This window comes from Diadema setosum, chromosome 22 (genome assembly GCF_964275005.1).
Source record: "Diadema setosum chromosome 22, eeDiaSeto1, whole genome shotgun sequence".
NCBI lineage: Eukaryota > Metazoa > Echinodermata > Echinoidea > Diadematoida > Diadematidae > Diadema > Diadema setosum.
In genome coordinates this window covers 18,189,780-18,209,231 of record NC_092706.1, presented here as the reverse complement: position 1 = coordinate 18,209,231, position 19,452 = coordinate 18,189,780, and the positions used below count along the sequence as shown (strand labels likewise).

At 40.6% G+C, this 19,452-nt stretch overlaps 1 protein-coding gene across 1 annotated transcript in view; it reads left to right on the top strand.

Annotated features, from left to right (window-relative positions):
- The window catches only part of LOC140245174 (prolow-density lipoprotein receptor-related protein 1-like), a 212,964-nt gene that overhangs the window by 72,850 nt on the left and 120,662 nt on the right, over window positions 1-19,452 (top strand). Inside the window, 13 exon segments of the mRNA XM_072324772.1 lie at window positions 3,642-3,767; window positions 5,281-5,414; window positions 7,597-7,699; window positions 9,776-9,938; window positions 10,635-10,872; window positions 11,587-11,761; window positions 12,148-12,270; window positions 12,933-13,010; window positions 13,013-13,177; window positions 13,836-14,007; window positions 16,102-16,336; window positions 18,072-18,270; window positions 18,594-18,713. Coding sequence (XP_072180873.1) covers window positions 3,642-3,767; window positions 5,281-5,414; window positions 7,597-7,699; window positions 9,776-9,938; window positions 10,635-10,872; window positions 11,587-11,761; window positions 12,148-12,270; window positions 12,933-13,010; window positions 13,013-13,177; window positions 13,836-14,007; window positions 16,102-16,336; window positions 18,072-18,270; window positions 18,594-18,713 — 2,031 coding nt within the window.

Genomic DNA, 19,452 nt, shown 5'->3' with positions numbered 1-19,452 from the left:
CTTGTGCAGCTTTTGAGACCAAATTCGCGACGCCTGGGTACGCGGTTCTGAAGTTACGCAATATTTTGTAAGTGCATGTCAGACCAGAAATTGCTCACAAACGTGATTTCATGTACAGATCCAATGCAATTCTGTTTCTGACCAAAATTCATATATGTATCATTATTTTTACTTATTCTGATCAAAATCAATTAATTTCACGCTGTTTATGATCAAAATAGTGTCGCCGATGATTTCCATCGAAAAAAAACAATTAAAAAAAAGTCGAAAACAAAGAAATACATAACAAATTTGAAAACAATGAAATGCATAAGAAAAAAACTTTTGATACCGCCGTTTTTTTTATGTACATTTGATAAGAATCCTTCACAGAGTACTTAAACCAAAAATCAGCAGTTTTGGACCTTTGATTACAGATTTACGGCCATTTTTTTGAATTCATGCATAAATTAGCATAATTAATTTATTGAAAATAATTTTGAATATTTGTGAAATAATTACCTATTCAGTTTTGTAGATTACCTTGTGGGTGACGCACTTGACAATTTTCCTTGCAATCATGCGGTCAACGGCCAAGATCTTGGGGGGGGGGGCCCAATGAGCCCCCCCCCCCCCCCAGTCCTACGAGGCATCAAAATAGCCTGGCAGTCTTTTTAGGGTTAAAGAGACCAGTTTGTAATTCCACTCTATGTATGAGCAGAAAAAGGTAATTTGTACCTTCAGGCATTTTGGTTTGTTAATTCATTGAGATAAGCATCTATGAATTGATGATCATTCATGTGATCCTTATCTTAATGGTGCTTGCCAGCACATCCACATGACAGTAAGCCTTAATTTCTTTTAGAATACAGTGCCATCTTCACTCATATTTCTCAAGCTTTTGATTAGTCACCTTAGCCTGCATGAAAAGCAAAAAGAATCAGAAAAGAAACACAAGTATTGAAATCATAAATGATTGGCTTTAGCATGTATGTGATTAAGCAGTTATGGATTTCTGATGCAAGTTCAATATGTGTCCTGACGTATTTGGATCAACCTGTTGACTTCTTGCAGATTATGAATTGCACAATTTTTTAGTTAGAACTACACACTGTGCCATATGGCTGGATAGGTATCCATGTGGTTAAACAGCATTGCCATTTTAAACCCTCCATACCTTAAAGGGATGGTATAGTTTTGGTTGAGATGAGGCTTCAGGTTCTAACTTGTTTGTGAGATAATGAGAAACTTCTATGTGAAAGAGCATACAATTTTCAGAGGAAGGCAAAGTTATTTGTGAAACTTGGTTTTGAAAAGACCGAGATATCCAGAAAAAAGAGGTCCTGATAAGAGGTGGGACCCACCGTTTATCAGTTTATATCAGTTTTACTCTGTTTTTGACTACCTCAACCATTTCAACACCAATTTTCATCAAATACACTTTGAATACCTCTTATAATTGCATGCTCTTTCATATTTCAAACGTGGTTCCCCATTTTCGTGCAAAAAGTTGAAATCTGACTCCCCAATCTCAACCAAAACTACACCCACCCCTTTAAAGCCAAAGGGTATATTGAGGTGTGATGAGGCATGAAGAGACCTACTTATTTCACAGAAAGCTTCCCACTGGAAAGATTGAGAGTTCAGCACCCATGCTTTGTTGGTCTTCAAAAGCACTTTAACACCATACAGCAGACAAAGAGATGTTCGCCATTGATCAGTCTCAACTGTACCGTGAAACTACGCCACCATTTCTGCATGTCGGATCTTGCATAATTGTTTCCTCACTTCAGTTTTTAGAAAGGTTGCAATTTTGAAACCTTCAAAAACAAAGCAACCCCGAGTTCAATAAAACATAAGTGAAAAAAAAAAAGATAATCTACTGTCATTATATGTCAAGTGCTTTTTAAATGCCATCAAAACTCTAGTGCTGTTAGTCTTGAAGACTTGAAGATTGAATTCATTCATTCATTCATTCATTCAATATGGTTTATTGTGCAAATATAAAATAACAATCCAGCAGCTCGAAGGTTGATGCGATTGCTTTACATCAGACTCATAAATGAAATTAGAATAACACTGATAAGATAAACCTACATAAGAATAAAATACAGTTGAACCTCTATTATCTGGCCTTCCTTTATCCGGATCTCTCTATTATACGGACGCAATCTCGCCGTGATTTTTTTTTTTTTTTAAATAATTACGGGAGGAATGGGAGATTCCCAACTCCTTGAGAACTCCTACACAAACACACATGAATTACATATTACTTCCAACATTAACATACACCTCTATTTTGGGGTCTGTTACTGAGTGTAACGATGAAAAGGTTGCAGTATACACATTACTACATGTGGTACTACAATGGGCTACATCAGTACATGCGTATGTATATGTACATGTATAAAGCATTGAGTCTCCCGTATCCGGCCAAATCCCTTATCCGGATGAGCCCCGGTCCCGACTTGTCCGGATACGAGAGGTTCAACTGTATGTGATATTAATACACATCAGACCTGAGCATAAATAATGGGATAAATGAGAGTATTGCACGACAGAAAATTAGATTTGTACGTGAGGGATTGAGCATGATAAGATGGAGAAGAGCGGGCAAGAAAATAAAAATGCAGAAGAGGGGAAATAAATTCAGCATCCAAAAGCATGAAAACTAAAAGTAGAATATATGATATTGACACAACATCAAATGGAAATGATGTAAGTTATCATACCATGTCCGTAAATCATTAAAAAAGAAGAAGATAGAAGCGGGAAATAAATTCAAATAGTGGGAAAATGGAGGAGATGGTATAGTGATGTAAGATTGCGGTGAAAAACTGAAGATTATTGCCGGTTGATTTCACAAACAATTATTTGTGAAATCTTTTCATCCATTATGTAACTCCAACACAAAGCAACCCAGCTACAATACAATGTAGCTTTAAGAAAAAAAAAAAAAGGTTAATCTGTTGCTATTATGCTTAGTGCTTTGAAGATCTCATCAAAACTCCGGTGCAAGTAGTTTTGAGGATTGAATTCAGACTATAATTTGTGAAATCTTTGCTTCCATTTGAATAAGACTTGACTGTTTCTTAAGTTTCTTAAGTGATTCCTCTTGAAGATCAATACAAACCAAAGCCTTTCTGCCTACAACACATGTGGTAATTGGATGTTCCCTGTATTATTAAACCATATGGAAATTACAACATTTAGGAGGAAATGAGCTATCTGTTCTGGTCAACCATTGGTTTAAAATTCTTTTGAAATTCAAAAGTTTAAACCATTTTTGTTTTCAGGAGTTTTGGCTTCTTTCAATGACAAAATCAAGAACTGCTGTTTGGTACAGTAATGTCTTCTGGTCATTTTGATGTCTCGTGTCTCATATTGTAGAATTTTGCTTCCAATTTTCTTACACCATCAAATTTCAATTATTCATTGCATGACGATTGAGGCAAAAATTATGATAACCTACTAATTTCAGAAATGCAGTATACTGATAGTAGTTAGTACATACATGTATATTACAGATTTAGGATGGAATCATTGGTGTTATAGTGGGTTTATGGGCTTTTGGCTGTCTTATGGGGGAAAAAAAGTATGAAATTTGATGTCTGTGACAATTGGTAATCTTGTCTCATTGGTTTCCATGGTTACCTTGACAGACATTGATGAATGTGATATGTATGGCACCTGTGACCAAGTGTGTACCAACACAGAGGGAAGCTACAACTGCTCCTGTGCCGAGGGTTATGTCTTGCATTCACTGGGCCGCTGTGAAGCCACTGGAGGTGAGCCAGGCATTCTCTGCTTCACACTTTGCCGACAAATTTGTCTTGTTGCCTCCTTTTTGTTGGGGGGGGGGGGGGGGGGGAGTGGGTTGAGTGAGGCTTACTTTGAATTTGGAGTGTAGATGAGGGTCATGAGTACATTCTGTCTCTGGGAATGCATTCATTTAAGACCAACTTGTATTAATGATAACAAAGTAAAACAGAACTGTCACAGGAAGAATTGTTAGTTTACATTATTTAAAAAAAAAAACACCTACGTACATGTATACACTACATACATGTAATGGCATGCAGTTGTGTTCTTCTGTTCTGGTTTGAAAATTATGATAATCATATTAAAGTTAGTAACAGTTAAGTTCAGAGAAATGAAATTCAGACTCCTTTCAAATTCAGTTCCAATTTTCTTGCAAAGTTTGATAGTTCCTCGCATTCATTTCAAGTAGGTTGTGGTATGTGCCTAAAAACTGTTTTGTATTAAAGTGTGCATCAGTATGTGTTCTAATCTGTAGAGGTTAGCAGCCCTGGAAGTATGATGCACCCATCTTTTTCAATTTGAGAACAAGTTGTTTCTGCTTTCAATTATTAAAACCTCAAAAGCTAGTGCCTTGAGCATACAAATTGTATGATTAAAGATGAAACATAGTAGTGGTATGTTAGTACTAGCCAGCATGTTGTATAGTTTGAAACACTCTTATGCTTAATTACGACAAGAGAAGCTCTTTCTAGTTGAGCTCTGTTGTATTAGTGGTCAGGATTACAATATGTGACTTAGATGCACATTTGTACAGTATGTCACTAGAATAAAGGCCAAGGGTAAACAATAATGATAATAGCAGCGGCTACTTGTATAGCACACAAGTCCACCTTTCGGTGCTCATAGATATATTCTGAATTTGAATGTTTATGTAGATGACAGTTGGCTTAACTGAATAGGTAACTGATTCCACAGTTTTGGTCCCATATCGGAGAGAGCATGATCCCCCAATTCATGTTTTATTCAGGGTGTTTGGAGTAACAGTGCACCTGATGATGAACGTAGACTTTGTCTTGGTTTTTATTTGGAAATAGAGTCACATAGGTATGTGGGGAAAGGGAAAAGAGAGTGAACTGAATGATGTACTAATAAAATCTAAGAAGACACTGGAAGAGGTTGTTGGGCATGATGATGAAGTGAAGAGATTGACAAGACAAGGAGATTATGATGGTAGACAGTAATGATGACAATTAGTGCACATGGTGATTTTGATGGTGATGATGACGATGATGAGGATGATAGTGAAGATGACGGTGGTGATGATGGTGATGATGATGGCAATGATAATGGTGATCACTGTGCTGATGACAGTACTAGTAATGGTTTTGGTGATGCTGATGATGATGTTCTCACTAAAAACCAGTTGACAATAGTAATAAAAGGTTTCCCTTGCTCATATAATACTCCTCTTTATCTGCTTCAAGCAATTTACAATCTACCATGTTTCTATCATTGATTTTTTTTTCCGTCATGTCACAGAGGCTGCATATCTGCTGGTTGCTAATGTCAACAGTCTGTTAAAGCTGAATATAGATGGCACTCCAGTCACAGACACAGACCCTCTTCCTGCCATGGGAACCAGGGCCATGGACTATGACCTCAAAAGAAACAAGGTAAACCTGTGGCTTTACTTTGAGTGCTTTTAACCCTTTGAACCTGAATGGCCGATTTTCCGGTCGTGCCGAGAAAGTAAATTAGCCCGCTGGCCCCATGTCATGTGACTTCTTTTCCGCTCGATATGACCTGCATGACCCCATTTTCAATCAGGTGATCAGTTATGGCAATGTACGGGGCTTGGGCATTGCAGGCATAGTTTTCGTGCATTTTGATTAGGGAAAAAGTGAAAAAAATGCGAGGAAAATGGCAAGAAAAATATACACAGCCGAAAAGGCTCTTGTGAGGGAATACTGGGAGAATCCCCAAAGACATTGATGACTCTGAACATTGTCAAGGTAGTGATTTTGAGGATGAAATGGATACTTAGGATGAGGTTGCAGGAGGTATGTTGGTGGATTTAGCGGTTCGTAAGCACCTCCCAGCCCGGTGCAAGCGGGGGAGATCATAGTCAGTGTGCCAATGGAGCAAGTGGTCATGGTCTAGATGGTGATAGTCACAGCGAAAGCACAGAATAAAATATTAGTCAGAAGAAACAAGTTTTCTTATTCTACCTTGTCAGCACATTCCTTCAGATATGATAGTCATGATTTTATTTTTATGTGTTACACTTTTTATAGTAGACTAATAGAAAATTTATGCGATTTTGATTTGTTCAAATTCCTACATCTATGGACTTTCATTTTGACGTATTTTTTAAATTGGTCAAATATGCAAAATATGTCAAGTAATTCAGGGTATAGCTCACGAAATATGCAAGTAATTCCGAGTTCAAAGGGTTAAGAGTGATATTTGAAACATCTTTCTGAAGCATTTTTAGTCTTTGAAGAGTGAATGATGCGAGGGCCCCGTTTTATCAAAAGATATAATCGATTGTAAATTCCCTTACCACAAAGGCTGCCATGATGACTTATGATAGAAATCAAGTATATAATCAAGTATAACTCTTCATAAAACCGGGCCCAGGTAAATCAAAAAAGCTCACACCTTCTAAAGACCTAGTGGAATAACGTCATTCATAGAGGCTCTGCATGTTTCATTTTGGTTGTCACTTGTACAGGTTTGTAGTTAAAGAGTAAACATGACTGATAATGTTTAATTATATGCTTTGCATTCCACAGATGGTTGGCATGAGGGCCCTAGTATGTATTTTCGGAGATCGTTTGTTTTTGTATTAACTAAAGCTCATTTAAGTATTAATTATCAACTTACCAGATCTCTGTGTGTTGATAAACATTTTCTCACCGTGCTGTATTCAAAATAATTAAAAGACAAAGTAAAACAATTAATTTTGTGCATTTTCTTCTGTCCTTGTAAAATTTGGTGAATGTCAAAGCAATTTCTAAGAATACTTCTGCAAATTTCATTATGAAGCCAAGAGACACCTCAGTCTCTGATATGATGTGGACCTTTTTAATGTCATTGATGCAGTATAGATGAGATGTATGGAAGTGTTCAGACTTTCAAAAAGGGCTACTAGGTTTGGGGTTGAGGTCATGTTCATGCAGCATGTGTGTGTTATAATTAGCAAAATACAAAAACAGCCTCAACAAATAGACAAAACATACTAGACTGTAGCTCTATTTTAGTTGATCCTGTTATCATATCATTTGACTGTAAAGCCAAGAGTATCAAACAAAGATGTGTTCATGTCAACTGATACCCTCTTGAAACCCTTGTAAGCCATTATATGACAGCCTCTCTACTTCATGATGAGATGAAAAAAAGACATAACAAAATAGTCTATCATCAGTTACCAGCAGAATTGAACTTCACCTTTTCCAGCGTAAACCTACGATGTAGTTTTCAGTGTGCCTATAATTTCTATCTGCCAGATTGCCCACACTGTGTTTAAGGAGGTCACTAACATGATAAAAACATACACTTGTGGTAATAGCCAAATATGTGGGTTTGCATGTTTGTTTGTCTGGGTTAAAAATAATCTGCCATTTAGCATATTATGTACATAGGTTACAACGGCCTCGGGCGCACATAAAAATGAAACCTATGTACAGCAAAGACATCAAAACAGTGTTCACAGTGTGCTAAAGAAGGCCATCAAAAGTTTTTAGTCTATTAATATCGTGGCGTACCATCATGTGGCAACCTTTTTTTTTTATAGGGAAAATTATTTATAGCTGGATTACCCTTCAATGTTTTAATTACTTTATCTTCTCCTAGATTTGTTGGGTCAATTTTGGTAACCATGCAGAGCAGCTGAAGTGTGCAGGACTCAAGAAGATGGAAAACGTACAAGTCCAGGATCTCATTCTGGATTTGACAAGTGAGTCTCCCAATTCGATATCATACTGCCAATTAATAAGTCAATAATAAGTGTGCTGCTCTGTCTACCTGAGTGCGTTGGTCGACATCACACCTAAAGTACTGTAAAAGTGGAGATTTTTGTGTGAGTAAATTTTTCGTACTCATCTGGATGAGATGAATTTGTATGTTTAAATTCTGTGGAATCAAAACATTAAATGATGACATAAATGGTATCCCGGGGTACCAAATAAAAATCAGCCATTTTGTTGGATTATTTATTTTTTTAAAAAGGTTGTACCCTGGGTGCCAAAAAGAGGAAATTATTTTGGTGCTGGAGCTAGTGCGCGCTAGCCACTGCACTGCACTGCACTAAAGCACACGCTAGTGGTATCGTAGCTTCCATGCACGCATAGTATAACATGCAGTGGCATGGGAATGCTATGTACATGCACACACAGTGCATGCATTTTTCTCTGGCTGTCCTCAAGTGGACATGAGGTGGCGCTACACAACGCGGTTACCCGGGGTACTACGGTACACTGGGGTAACGTGTGATGCATCAAATAGTTTCACATATAACAGGCAAATATACTTGTGTTGTTTTATTCTTGCGCGAGTCTGTGGTCACTTGAAATGAGAAAAAATTTCTACGCTGCGAAAAATGTCCACTTTTACAGTAATGATGCCATAAAGCTGAATGCCATTAAAATAGATTGGCAAGTTACAACCAGGTAATCTTACACACAAAGGAGAAATGGTTGGCTGGAGGCAAGAAACATCTTGGTACAAGCTATGTAAAGAGTTTAAAAATTGGTATGTGAGGGTGATAACCTAGCTGTCCATTTACATGCCAGTGAAAGCTAGCCTCCACAGGATCCCACATATTGTGACATAATATAAGGCCAAGATGTGATATGTACATCACTGTAATTAAAACGATAACTATCAAACTTTAATAGAACAAGCCTTGCTGCTGGCTCGGTATGTGAGAGGTCAACAATTCGTATGTGAGGGTGATAATATAGCTGTTCATAACATGCCAGTTAAAGCTAGCCTCCACAGGACCCCACGTATTGCTACATAATATGAGGCTGAGGTATGATTTCTTTGTCATTTGAAGAGCAATAGTTATATCAAACTTGTCCGTGTAGACCACTTAATTTAATTTCCTTGTGCAGACTTTGCACAAGGTGAAACCTGTGACTTGAGTCTGCCTTGTACACAGAGGCTTGATTATAATGTAATGATGAAATTATCCCATTACTAGTCATAGATGAGCTATGCCACTCCTATGTACAGTCGTGTAGGTGCAAGTAAAGCTTAACCCGTTGAGGGTGGGCTGATTTTGCTACAGCACGCATTTCCCATAGACACCTGCCTGAGTACACTCGGACTCGTCCTCAACGGGTTAATTCAGTTGTTCAATGTTGCTATCCTAAAGGAAACCAACTGATTTGTGTCATGAAGGGTTGATTAGGCAATGTGTACTGTGAATGTTGCAAATCTACAAGCTGCAATAAAGCCACAACTTACTGGAGATCGATTATGCTGGAGGATAGAGAAATATTGTACATTTGAAGACATGGTCAGTTTATTTTTGTGGCTGTGTAGAAATATGGTCAGTGTAATATTTTGTGTATGAGACCGCCTTTCATTCATTTGGTAAAGACGACAAACATGTGCAAAATTTATCTAAATTTACTTTATACGCCAAAATTTTTGTGAGGTTTTTATCATTTTTAAAACCACCTTTCATTCATATGATAAAGAGGACAAAACGTGTGTAAAACTTATCTAAGATCTACTTCATACGTTGAAAATTTTATGAGGTTTTTATTTCCGCAAATTTCACGAGTCAGGTGCCATTTGCAAATTGAAAGACATGCAGAAATATTGACTTTGATCCCGACATGAATGTGACATGCAGACTTACCTTTCTCCATTCAAAACTGTACTCTACAATTGTGAATTTAACTACTCGGGAAACCGTCGGGAACTCCCGATTCGGGAAAAATGAGACGCCTTCAATACATGACGTATACTGTACTCAAACTGTGGAGTTGATGTATGTTTCATACTTGTGACTGCTTCCTAGATGTTGAACCCATCGCCATAGACTGGGTGACGTCCAACATCTACCTGATGGATGATGTCACAGATGCTATCATTGTTTGTCGGTCAGCCGGTGACATCTGTATCACGCTGGTGGAGAGCAACCTCCACCGACCAAAAGGGTTGGCACTTGACCCTAACGAAGGGTGAGTAGCAATGTAATACCTTGGCACTTGACCCTAACGAAGGGTTAGTAGCAAAGTCATACCGATTCAGACTGCAATGAAATGATAAAAGTAGATGTAGTGTGTAGGCGTACATTTGCGATGATTTCGTCTATGACCCCTAAATGTGTTGTGACTGTTTTCAATCTATTGTGAAACTCCATCCATAGGTTCTTTTTCATTGGTTTATATCATGACTCTAGAATAATTGTGATGTTGGACATGAGCTCTAACCTCTTTAACCCGTTGAGGATGGGCTGATTTTGCTACAACACACATTTCCCATAGACACCTGCCTGAGTATACTCGGAACTAGTCTTCAGTGGGTTAACATAGTCTTGTCGTTTATTCCCCAATCTTGCATGGTATTTTATCTACTCTTCTCCATCAACAAATAATGATGAAACTACAATGTATGCAAACAAACAAAACAAAAGCCCTTCAAGGATGTCTTACACATTATTGTCCCAGGTAATGATCTTAGCAATCCTATTTTTCCTCAAGTCTTGGATTTGGACTTTATCTGATGCTTCAATGGTGCCTGGCTTGCAGCGTTAAGATTGCATTTGGCTGATGTTATATCTAATGCATCGAAGAGACTGAATTCTCCAAACTTCCAGGGAATGTGTGGAAGTGTAGCGCCACAAATGAAACTTTGCTTGCTGCATATCATCACAGGTTAATGTTCTTCACTGATTGGGGGACGACTGATCGCCTGAGCAGGCCGAAGATTGAGAGAGCTTTAATGGATGGCCGTGAGCGGATGGACCTGGAGGTGACCAAGATTGTCTTCCCTCGCGGCATCACGGCGGACTACCCCGCCAAGAGGATCTACTTCGCTGACACCCAGCTGGAGCTGGTGCAGAGTGTGAAATACGACGGGACAGGCCAGAGGATCATCCAACAGGGGCCAAAGGTCACAAGAAATATTATTTTAGCTTTATCATGTACAGGCGACTCCCTTTACAATCTTAAAATGAAGTCCTCAGGATTGGCAGTTGGTTTTGTTGTTGTTGTTATTGTTGTGTCAAAATTTCATTACAGCTGAACCATGAAGTATATTAAGATAAATAGACAAGAATTACGGGACCTGAATGTTTCTTTCCTTGTAACAAGAACTTTGTTAAAACTACTAGTATGGTCGTTATAGTTGGAGTGCAATGTATCATATTACAGTTCATGTATTGTAGTTATACCACTGTGTACTCATTACAACAGTGATAATGATGACATGCCTGTTGATTGTGTCACAATCTTATGGTTTGAGTTGTGTTCTTCTATTGGCTTCTCCCAGTTCTTCTTTTGTTCTTCTCCTCTCTTTTGTTGTTGTTATTTTTGACATTCTTTCTCTTCATTTTCTTCTTCTTTTTCTTTTTCTTCTTCTTCTTCTTCTTCTTCTTCTTCTTCTTCTTCTTCTTCTTCTTCTTCTTCTTCTTCTTCTTCTTCTTCTTCTGCTTCTTCTTCTTCCTCTTCTTCTTCTTCATGTTCTCTTCTTCCTCACCATACAGTACATTTCACTTAAGAGACCTAACACTGTGTCATGTCAAAATAATCTGTCCATAAAGTGCATGATGAACAGAGAAAAAGATTATTCTAATGTCCGTCTCCACTGGTGGCTCTCTTGTTATAGGTCAGTCATCTGTACCGCCTGACTTTGTTTGAGAATAGCATCTATGCCACCAAGTGGGATGCTGAGGCAGAAATCGTCAAAATAGACAAGCTGTCGGGCAACGTCACCACGCTTGCCAGGATCACTCACAGGGCGGGCTCTATTCACGTTGTGCATCCACACAGGCAGAGCATCCGTAAGTTTTTACCGGAGTTAGCGTCATGGAGAGCAAGCTCTATTCCTCCCTGCACATAGGACCCAACACCATGTCACAATGTACCCGATATATGACTCTATGCTGCTGCGCATGCCCTTTGTGGTTTTGTGGCTCCTTTGTGTGAGAATGTTGATGACTGAAGAGTGTTATGTCAGCTGGTATCCCTAGTAACAGCAGACGTTATCACCATGACAACATGATTGGGAGTAATTTCAATAACCTGTTGGGGAAAAAAAAAATGTATATGTATAATGATACAGCTGTATATGTATGAATGTATGTATATATTTGTTGTCAAGACGATGCAAGTGATGATGCTGTAGTCATGCATGGTTGACATATCCCTTTGTTTTTGTTACGTCTAGCATCACAGCATCCGTGTCGCACAAACAATGGCGGCTGTGAGCACCTGTGCCTAATCTCTGGTAAGAACTACCAGTGTCGCTGCCAGCAGGGCTATGCCGTGATGGCCAACGGATCGTGCAGCAGTAAGTTGCTTTGCAGAGCCCAAAGGGTGTGGCCTGTGTGCTTTCAATTCAATGCTTGGAAGTTGTCTCTGAATGAGTAGAGTAAAATTAGACCCACAGAATGGTCAGAAATGGATCAAAATTGGATTCAGAATGAGAAAACCGTGAAAATTTGCAGATCTAGACATACTTTTTTTGTAAGCATGATGTTGGTGGCAACCACATCTGCATTACCTGAAGTGGTATTGTCATCAACTTAATTCTCTCATTGGTGTGTGTGTAATTGACAGTATCATAAGTAGGTTTTTGGTAGATGATTTACAGCCTTGGTGAACTACAATCTTTGCATCCTCAAAATCTATTGATGTGAAGGACACATAATTTTTTTTTTTTTTTTTTTTTTTTTACATAAGAAAATTGAATTTCATGGAGATTTGTGCATAAACCCTCCGCCCCCCAGAAAAAAAAAAGAGAAGAAAAAATAGATAAAAAGAGAAAAGATTTTCTAAGGTGTAAACTTTGAGGTGAACTGAACAATTTTCCCATATTCCTGATGTGATGAGTTCAGGAACCCAAACCATACATTTATGTCATTGACCTTGCGCTAGAATGGCCTGATCTTGCAAGTCTTACTCTGTTCTTTTGCGTTCCTTCACTTGTATATCCCTTCCTTCTCCATCCAGGGAACTTGGGCATGAATCGCTTCCTCCTCTTTGGCCAGGGTTACCCCGGCTCAGTGAGGGCGATCCCCTGGAGCCAACCGATGATCCCAACTATGAATCCATGGTTCCCATCCTCAACCTCAACAGCCCAAGGGGCGTGGACTTCTACGCCGCTGAGGAGTATGTCTATTTTGCAGACTCCACGAAGCATGTGATAGGTCGACAGAGACTGAACGGCACAGGCAGAGAGGATCTCCTGACTGACTGTGAGCATTTCTTACGTCGGAATAAATGCAGGAATAAGATTTTCTTAGAGGATGTACAATGATGATTAGCCCATTAGCAACTGAACCGTCCAAAACCGCTCGTCATACTACTCCCTAAAATGCCCAAAACTGCCTGTCTTTTTTTTTTTCAATGGTTTCATGCTTTAACCATTTTTTATTTTCTTATAGAATATGTAATTATGTAATTTCAAAGAGGTCAAAGGTCAACAAAAATATGTTAGAATTACTTCTGTGATTACTTCACATGATTACAAGTCTAATCTCAAGCCAGTGAGAATAATGGATGCAGAGAATGTGCTGGCATGAATTCTTAAACTGGTTTGCAAGATTTTGTGCAGTAGATTTGAGTCACCTGTGGTGATGTGTATTCTGACTTGTTGAAGACCTGAGTGTAGTTCTGAGTGTACTCCGGCAGGTGTCAATGGGAAAAGCATGTTATAGCAAAATCAGAATGTTCTCAGTGTTTTAGTAATATTCCATTGACATAGTCCTCAGACAAATTATGTATACCATATGAGAAAGTCTGACTTTTTTTCATTAATATATTTTTCTTGAAATTATTAGTCCCAAATATTCATTTAAGCACAATGCTTGATTTCTAAAATGGTTTGTATGTTTTAACTCTTCTATAATGTAGATATCACAAATTGTGAAGGGATCGCTGTGGACTGGATCAGCAAGAATCTGTACTGGACTGATGACGGCAGCAACACAATCAGTGTGGCCAGATTGGATGGGTCAAGACGGAAACTCCTCCTGAGGGAGAATTTCACCCACCCAAGGGCCATTGTGGTAGACCCTGAAGATGGGTAAGAAAACAAACCAACAACAGTATCTAATATGGTATGATGTACCCCTTCCATGAATTGTGCTGTGCGCAAAGAGTGTCCCTCTACTTTCTGTTCCTTCTCTACTCTGCCGTTCTTTTCTCCCTTCTCTTCTCCTTCTCATACCTCGTCACCTGTCTTCTCTTCCTCCCCCTTCTTTGAAATCTATCCCTTTTCTCTTTGCTTTCTTTATCCCCTCCTCCTCTACCTCCTTCCTCTCTTCCCCACCTCTTCCACCTCCTCCTCCATCTCCTCTACCTCCTTCCTCTCTTCCAAACCTCTTCCTCCTCCTCCTCCTCCATCTCCACTACCTCCTTCCTCTCTTCCCCGCCTCTTCCTCCTCCTCCTCCTCCATCTCCTCTACCTCCTTCCTCTCTTCCCCACCTCTTCCTCCTCCTCCTCCTCCTCCATCTCCTCTACCTCCTTCCTCTCTTCCCCACCTCTTCCTCCTCCTCCTCCTCCATCTCCTCTACCTCCTTCCTCTCTTCCCCGCCTCTTCCTCCTCCTCCTCCTCCTCCATCTCCTCTACCTCCTTCCTCTCTTCCCCACCTCTTCCTCCTCCTCCTCCTCCTCCTCCTCCATCTCCTCTACCTCCTTCCTCTCTTCCCCACCTCTTCCTCCTCCTCCTCCTCCTCCATCTCCTCTACCTCCTTCCTCTCTTCCCCGCCTCTTCCTCCTCCTCCTCCTCCATCTCCTCTACCTCCTTCCTCTCTTCCCCACCTCTTCCTCCTCCTCCTCCTCCTCCATCTCCTCTACCTCCTTCCTCTCTTCCCCACCTCTTCCTCCTCCTCCTCCTCCGTCTCCTCTACCTCCTTCCTCTCTTCCCCACCTCTTCCTCCTCCTCCTCCTCCATCTCCTCTACCTCCTTCCTCTCTTCCCCAACTCTTCCTCCTCCTCCTCCTCCATCTCCACTACCTCCTTCCTCTCTTCCCCGCCTCTTCCTCCTCCTCCTCCTCCATCCCCACAACCTACTTCCTCTCTTCCCCACCTCTTCCTCCTCCTCCTCCTCCATCTCCTCTACCTCCTTCCTCTCTTCCCCGCCTCTTCCTCCTCCTCCTCCTCCATCTCCTCTACCTCCTTCCTCTCTTCCCCGCCTCTTCCTCCTCCTCCTCCATCTCCTCTACCTCCTTCCTCTCTTCCTCACCTCTTCCTCCTCCTCCTCCTCCATCTCCACTCCCTCCTTCCTCTCTTCCCCACCTCTTCCTCCTCCTCCTCCTCCATCTCCTCTACCTCCTTCCTCTCTTCCCCACCTCTTCCTCCTCCTCCTCCTCCTCCATCTCCTCTACCTCCTTCCTCTCTTCCCCACCTCTTCCTCCTCCTCCTCCTCCTCCATCTCCTCTACCTCCTTCCTCTCTTCCCCACCTCTTCCTCCTCCTCCTCCTCCTCCATCTCCTCTACCTCCTTCCTCTCTTCCCCACCTCCTCCTCCTCCTCCTCCTCCTCCATCTCCTCTACCTCCTTCCTCTCTTCCCCACCTCTTCCTCCTCCTCCTCCTCCATCTCCTCTACCTCCCTCTCTTCCCTGCCTCTTCTGCCATACCTCATTCATCCTCTTTCCCCTGCAATCATTTCTTCTTTCTATGTTTTATTTTATCTTTTTCTGTTTGTTGTCATCCTGATTGACCATCCTTTTTCTGATCTCCTCAGATTTCTGAATCCTCTCTCCTCCTCCCCTCTCCTCATTTTTCTTCTCATCTCCATCCCCTTCTTCTCCTCCTCTCCTCCACCTCTTCCTCCTCCTACACCACCACTACCATCACCTCCCCCTCTTCTTCCTCCTCTTCCACCACCTTCTCTTCTTCTTCCTCCTCCTCCTCCTCCTCCTCTCATCCTCCTCTCCTCCTTTCTTCACCTTCTCCCCTCTGCCCACTCCTCCATTCCTTCTTGGTGTAAGGTGTTTCATCCCTCCTCCTCCTCCTCTTCCACCGCCATCGCTGCTACTTTTTCTTTTTTGTTGTCAATTTCTGCTTTGATATCCTCCTCATTGGCTGCCCCTTTTTCTGTTGTCCTCAGATTTCTTCTGTAAATCCTCCCATCACATGTTATGATCTAGAATGTGCCCCATTTCTTTCTCACAGCTACATGTACTGGACCGACTGGTCAGAAGGTTATGGCATGCGTGGGGAACAGCTCCCTCAAGTGGCCCGCATTGAGAGGGCCAACATGGACGGGTCCAATCGGGTGCACTTTGTGCGGGAGTTCCTGCAGTGGCCCAACGGACTGAGTCTTCAGAAGGAACGGGGCCTGCTCTACTGGTGTGATGCTTTTTATGACCGCATCTCTAGCATCCCACTCAGCGGGAATGGAACAGTGGTAAGTCATCTGTTCCTAAAAGGCTTATCTTGTTGCAGGTTGTCTCCTCAAATGCATGAGCTTCTCATTTTAGTTTGTGATTTTGGTGTTACATATATTCCCCACTCTTTCCACAGAAGCATGGAAGGGATTTTTCCCATGGTATACAACTTGTACTGTGATATTTGCCAAGCTTGACCTAACACGGTTGAAAGAAGAAAGAAAGAAGAAGTGATGCCAGATACCACATACACACAGCTTTGAGGACATTAGCTTATAAGGTTCGCAGCAGTCTAGCATTCAATTGACAAGACATTTAGTGCCAGTACATTGATTTAACCCTAACTAGGCCGGGCTATTTAGGTAGATCATAGAGCCGGGGGGGGGCTCCCAGGCCCCCCCTCCAGATCTCGGCCGTTGACCGCGCGATCGCGACGAAAATTGGCACACACATTGCCTATGATGTAATCTAAAGTACTACGAACTTAGATTTTTAAAAAAAAATTGTCATTTATGCTAAATTATGCTAATTTATGCATAATGATGCATGAAATCGGACAATTTGGTATAAATCACTAAATAAAGCTCGAAATGGGCACATTTTTTGGGGGAAATATTCTTTTTAGTGTCCTAAGCAAATATAAGAGAAAAAAATTGAGCTATCCGAAAAAATTTCTTAAGTATTTTATTTTTTTTTTTTATTTCTTATGTATTTCTTTGTTTTTTCGACTTTATGTTTTTCATTGTTTTTTCGATGAAACTTGTCCGCGACATTGTTCCGAACAAGAAAATATGTTATTAATTGATTTTAATCAATAAAACCCCAAAATAATCATGCTTTTATGAAATTTGACTGTAAGCACAATTTCCATTGAAATTGTACACGAATTCACGTTTTTGAGCAATTTTTGGTCTGACATGCATGTACATATTTATGCGAAACTTCGGAACCGCGCGCCCGGGCATCGCAAATTTGGTGTCAAAAGATGCGGGAGACTCGACAGAAAAAAGTCATGAAACGTCGCGGCGATAGCTTTTCACGTTAGCGATACATCGCGCGGAACGTCGAGGGGGGGGCCTCGGAGGCCCCCCCCCGGCCTAGTTAGGGTTAAGACACCACAGTGACATGCTCCACAAATTAACACAGAATTGAGAATGTGCATCATAAGTTTATGGAGTTCAGGACAATCTGATTATTTCCTGTGAGCTGCTGCTATGAGACTTCCAATCCCTTTACATGCATGTGAGAGAGAGAGCTTGTCAAAGGGCTTTGATAAACCCTCAACTTTACAGCTCTTTTTACTCAAAGTTAACATTCATAGAGGTTGGATTATCTGTTTCCCATTACAGATGGTTAGATACATCCGATTTGGGATGAGTGATACATCGTTTTAAAGCCTGCTGCAAATCTTTTCTTTGAAAATCTTGCCTACACTCATAAGTCGTATGTGCTGACTCTTTGTTTGGTTTTGTGATGCAAGGTCACATTTCATTGAAGAAAAGGAAGGACTCTAGGATAATGTTCTCAAAAGGGCTTAAAAATGGGAAACCAGCAGATATGCTCAACTAATTCAAACTGATGAGTTATGTTATATTCAGTATGTAAAAATGCAAGCTTAAAACCCTGTTAAATGAATCTCTGCACTCCAACTACAACCAACAGGTGTTTAGTTGTTGTTGTTTTTTGAGAGTGTTGTTAGGAGGGAGGTGTGGTCTTGTAACAAGTTAATTTCCTGTTTATTTTTCCTTGTCACAGAATGTGATAGTGAGCAGTGCCCCAAACCTCAAGCATCCCTTTGGCATCACTCACTACAAGGATATCGTCTTCTGGTCTGAGTACCGCACTGGCTTCATCTATCGCTATGACACCAAGCAGCAGACGGAAGCTCCTGTCTCACTGCGTAAAGGAGGTCTCCTCTTCGAGATCAAGCTCTATGACCCGAACACCCAGACAGGTGCGACCTCTTCCTTTGCGGTAGTTGTTACTTTTTAACTATTGGGTTCTGCTTAACTACAATGTATGTTTGTTCTAACCAGGTTAATTGCACTTCAGACTTTTTTTTCCGTAAGTTTCAGATTTTTTCATTTTTTTTGGTGTGTTTCTGCAAGTACTCTCACACTTCTGATGTTAATTGGGCATAATGCTTTCTGGGTTGGTCATTTTTATTTTTCAGATCTCTTTTTTTTTAATGCCTTTGTTTCCACTTATCCTTAAAAAGACTTGTAGTGAGGCTAAGAAGCAGTGATTGATTGCCTCCTTGTGATTGGTCGTTGGCAGGAACCAATGGCTGCTCGGAGAAGAATGGAGGATGCGAGCAGCTCTGTCTCCCGGTGCCCAATGGATACGTGTGCCAGTGTGAGAATGGCATGAAGCTGGCCAATGAAACCCACTGCACAGGTCAGTGAGTACACAAGCCCGATACAAAGTGCTGTAACCTTTGTCAAAGCCAATTTGTCTCTACTCTCCTCTGGATGGGGGAATCGTGCTTTCTCCACTGTGGGACCAAAATTGTGGCATCAATTATTTAAGTATTTAGTTACGCCAATTGACATCTGCAGAAAGTTCAAATTCCACACTGAAAAAATGTTTGTTCCTCACAAAGAGAATCACGTATCGGCAATTTATGATGCAGCAAAATTGTTCTGGTTAAGTCCATTGCTGTCACTATAGATATATATTTCCTTTTCTTTTTTGAAGCACCATGAGCACTGAAGGGTGGACCTGTGCGATACGCAAATAGCCACTGTTATTATTGTTTACCCTTCATCTTTGTGGTAGAAAAGCCATATTGATGAGTAATTTTAATTAGTATGCATGACAGGTATAGCTACATTTTGTTTGTAAGTGAAAATCACCATAGGATATTTTGATTTTGATGTCCATGTAGAGTGATGTCCCTTGATATTGTAGTAGATGATGTGATAATGATTATCATAATGATTTTTATACCATTTTATGTTTTTTTATTTTTGTTTCGGACAACTACTTTAACTTACTGACACAATGATATAAGAATGTCTTTCTCTAAGTCTACTGAGATTTTTAGCACAAAGCAGCTTGACACTGTCAGAGCACTGCCGAAAACGATATACCGGTATCTCAGTGATTTAAGAATAAAGCATGGACAACTCAGGAA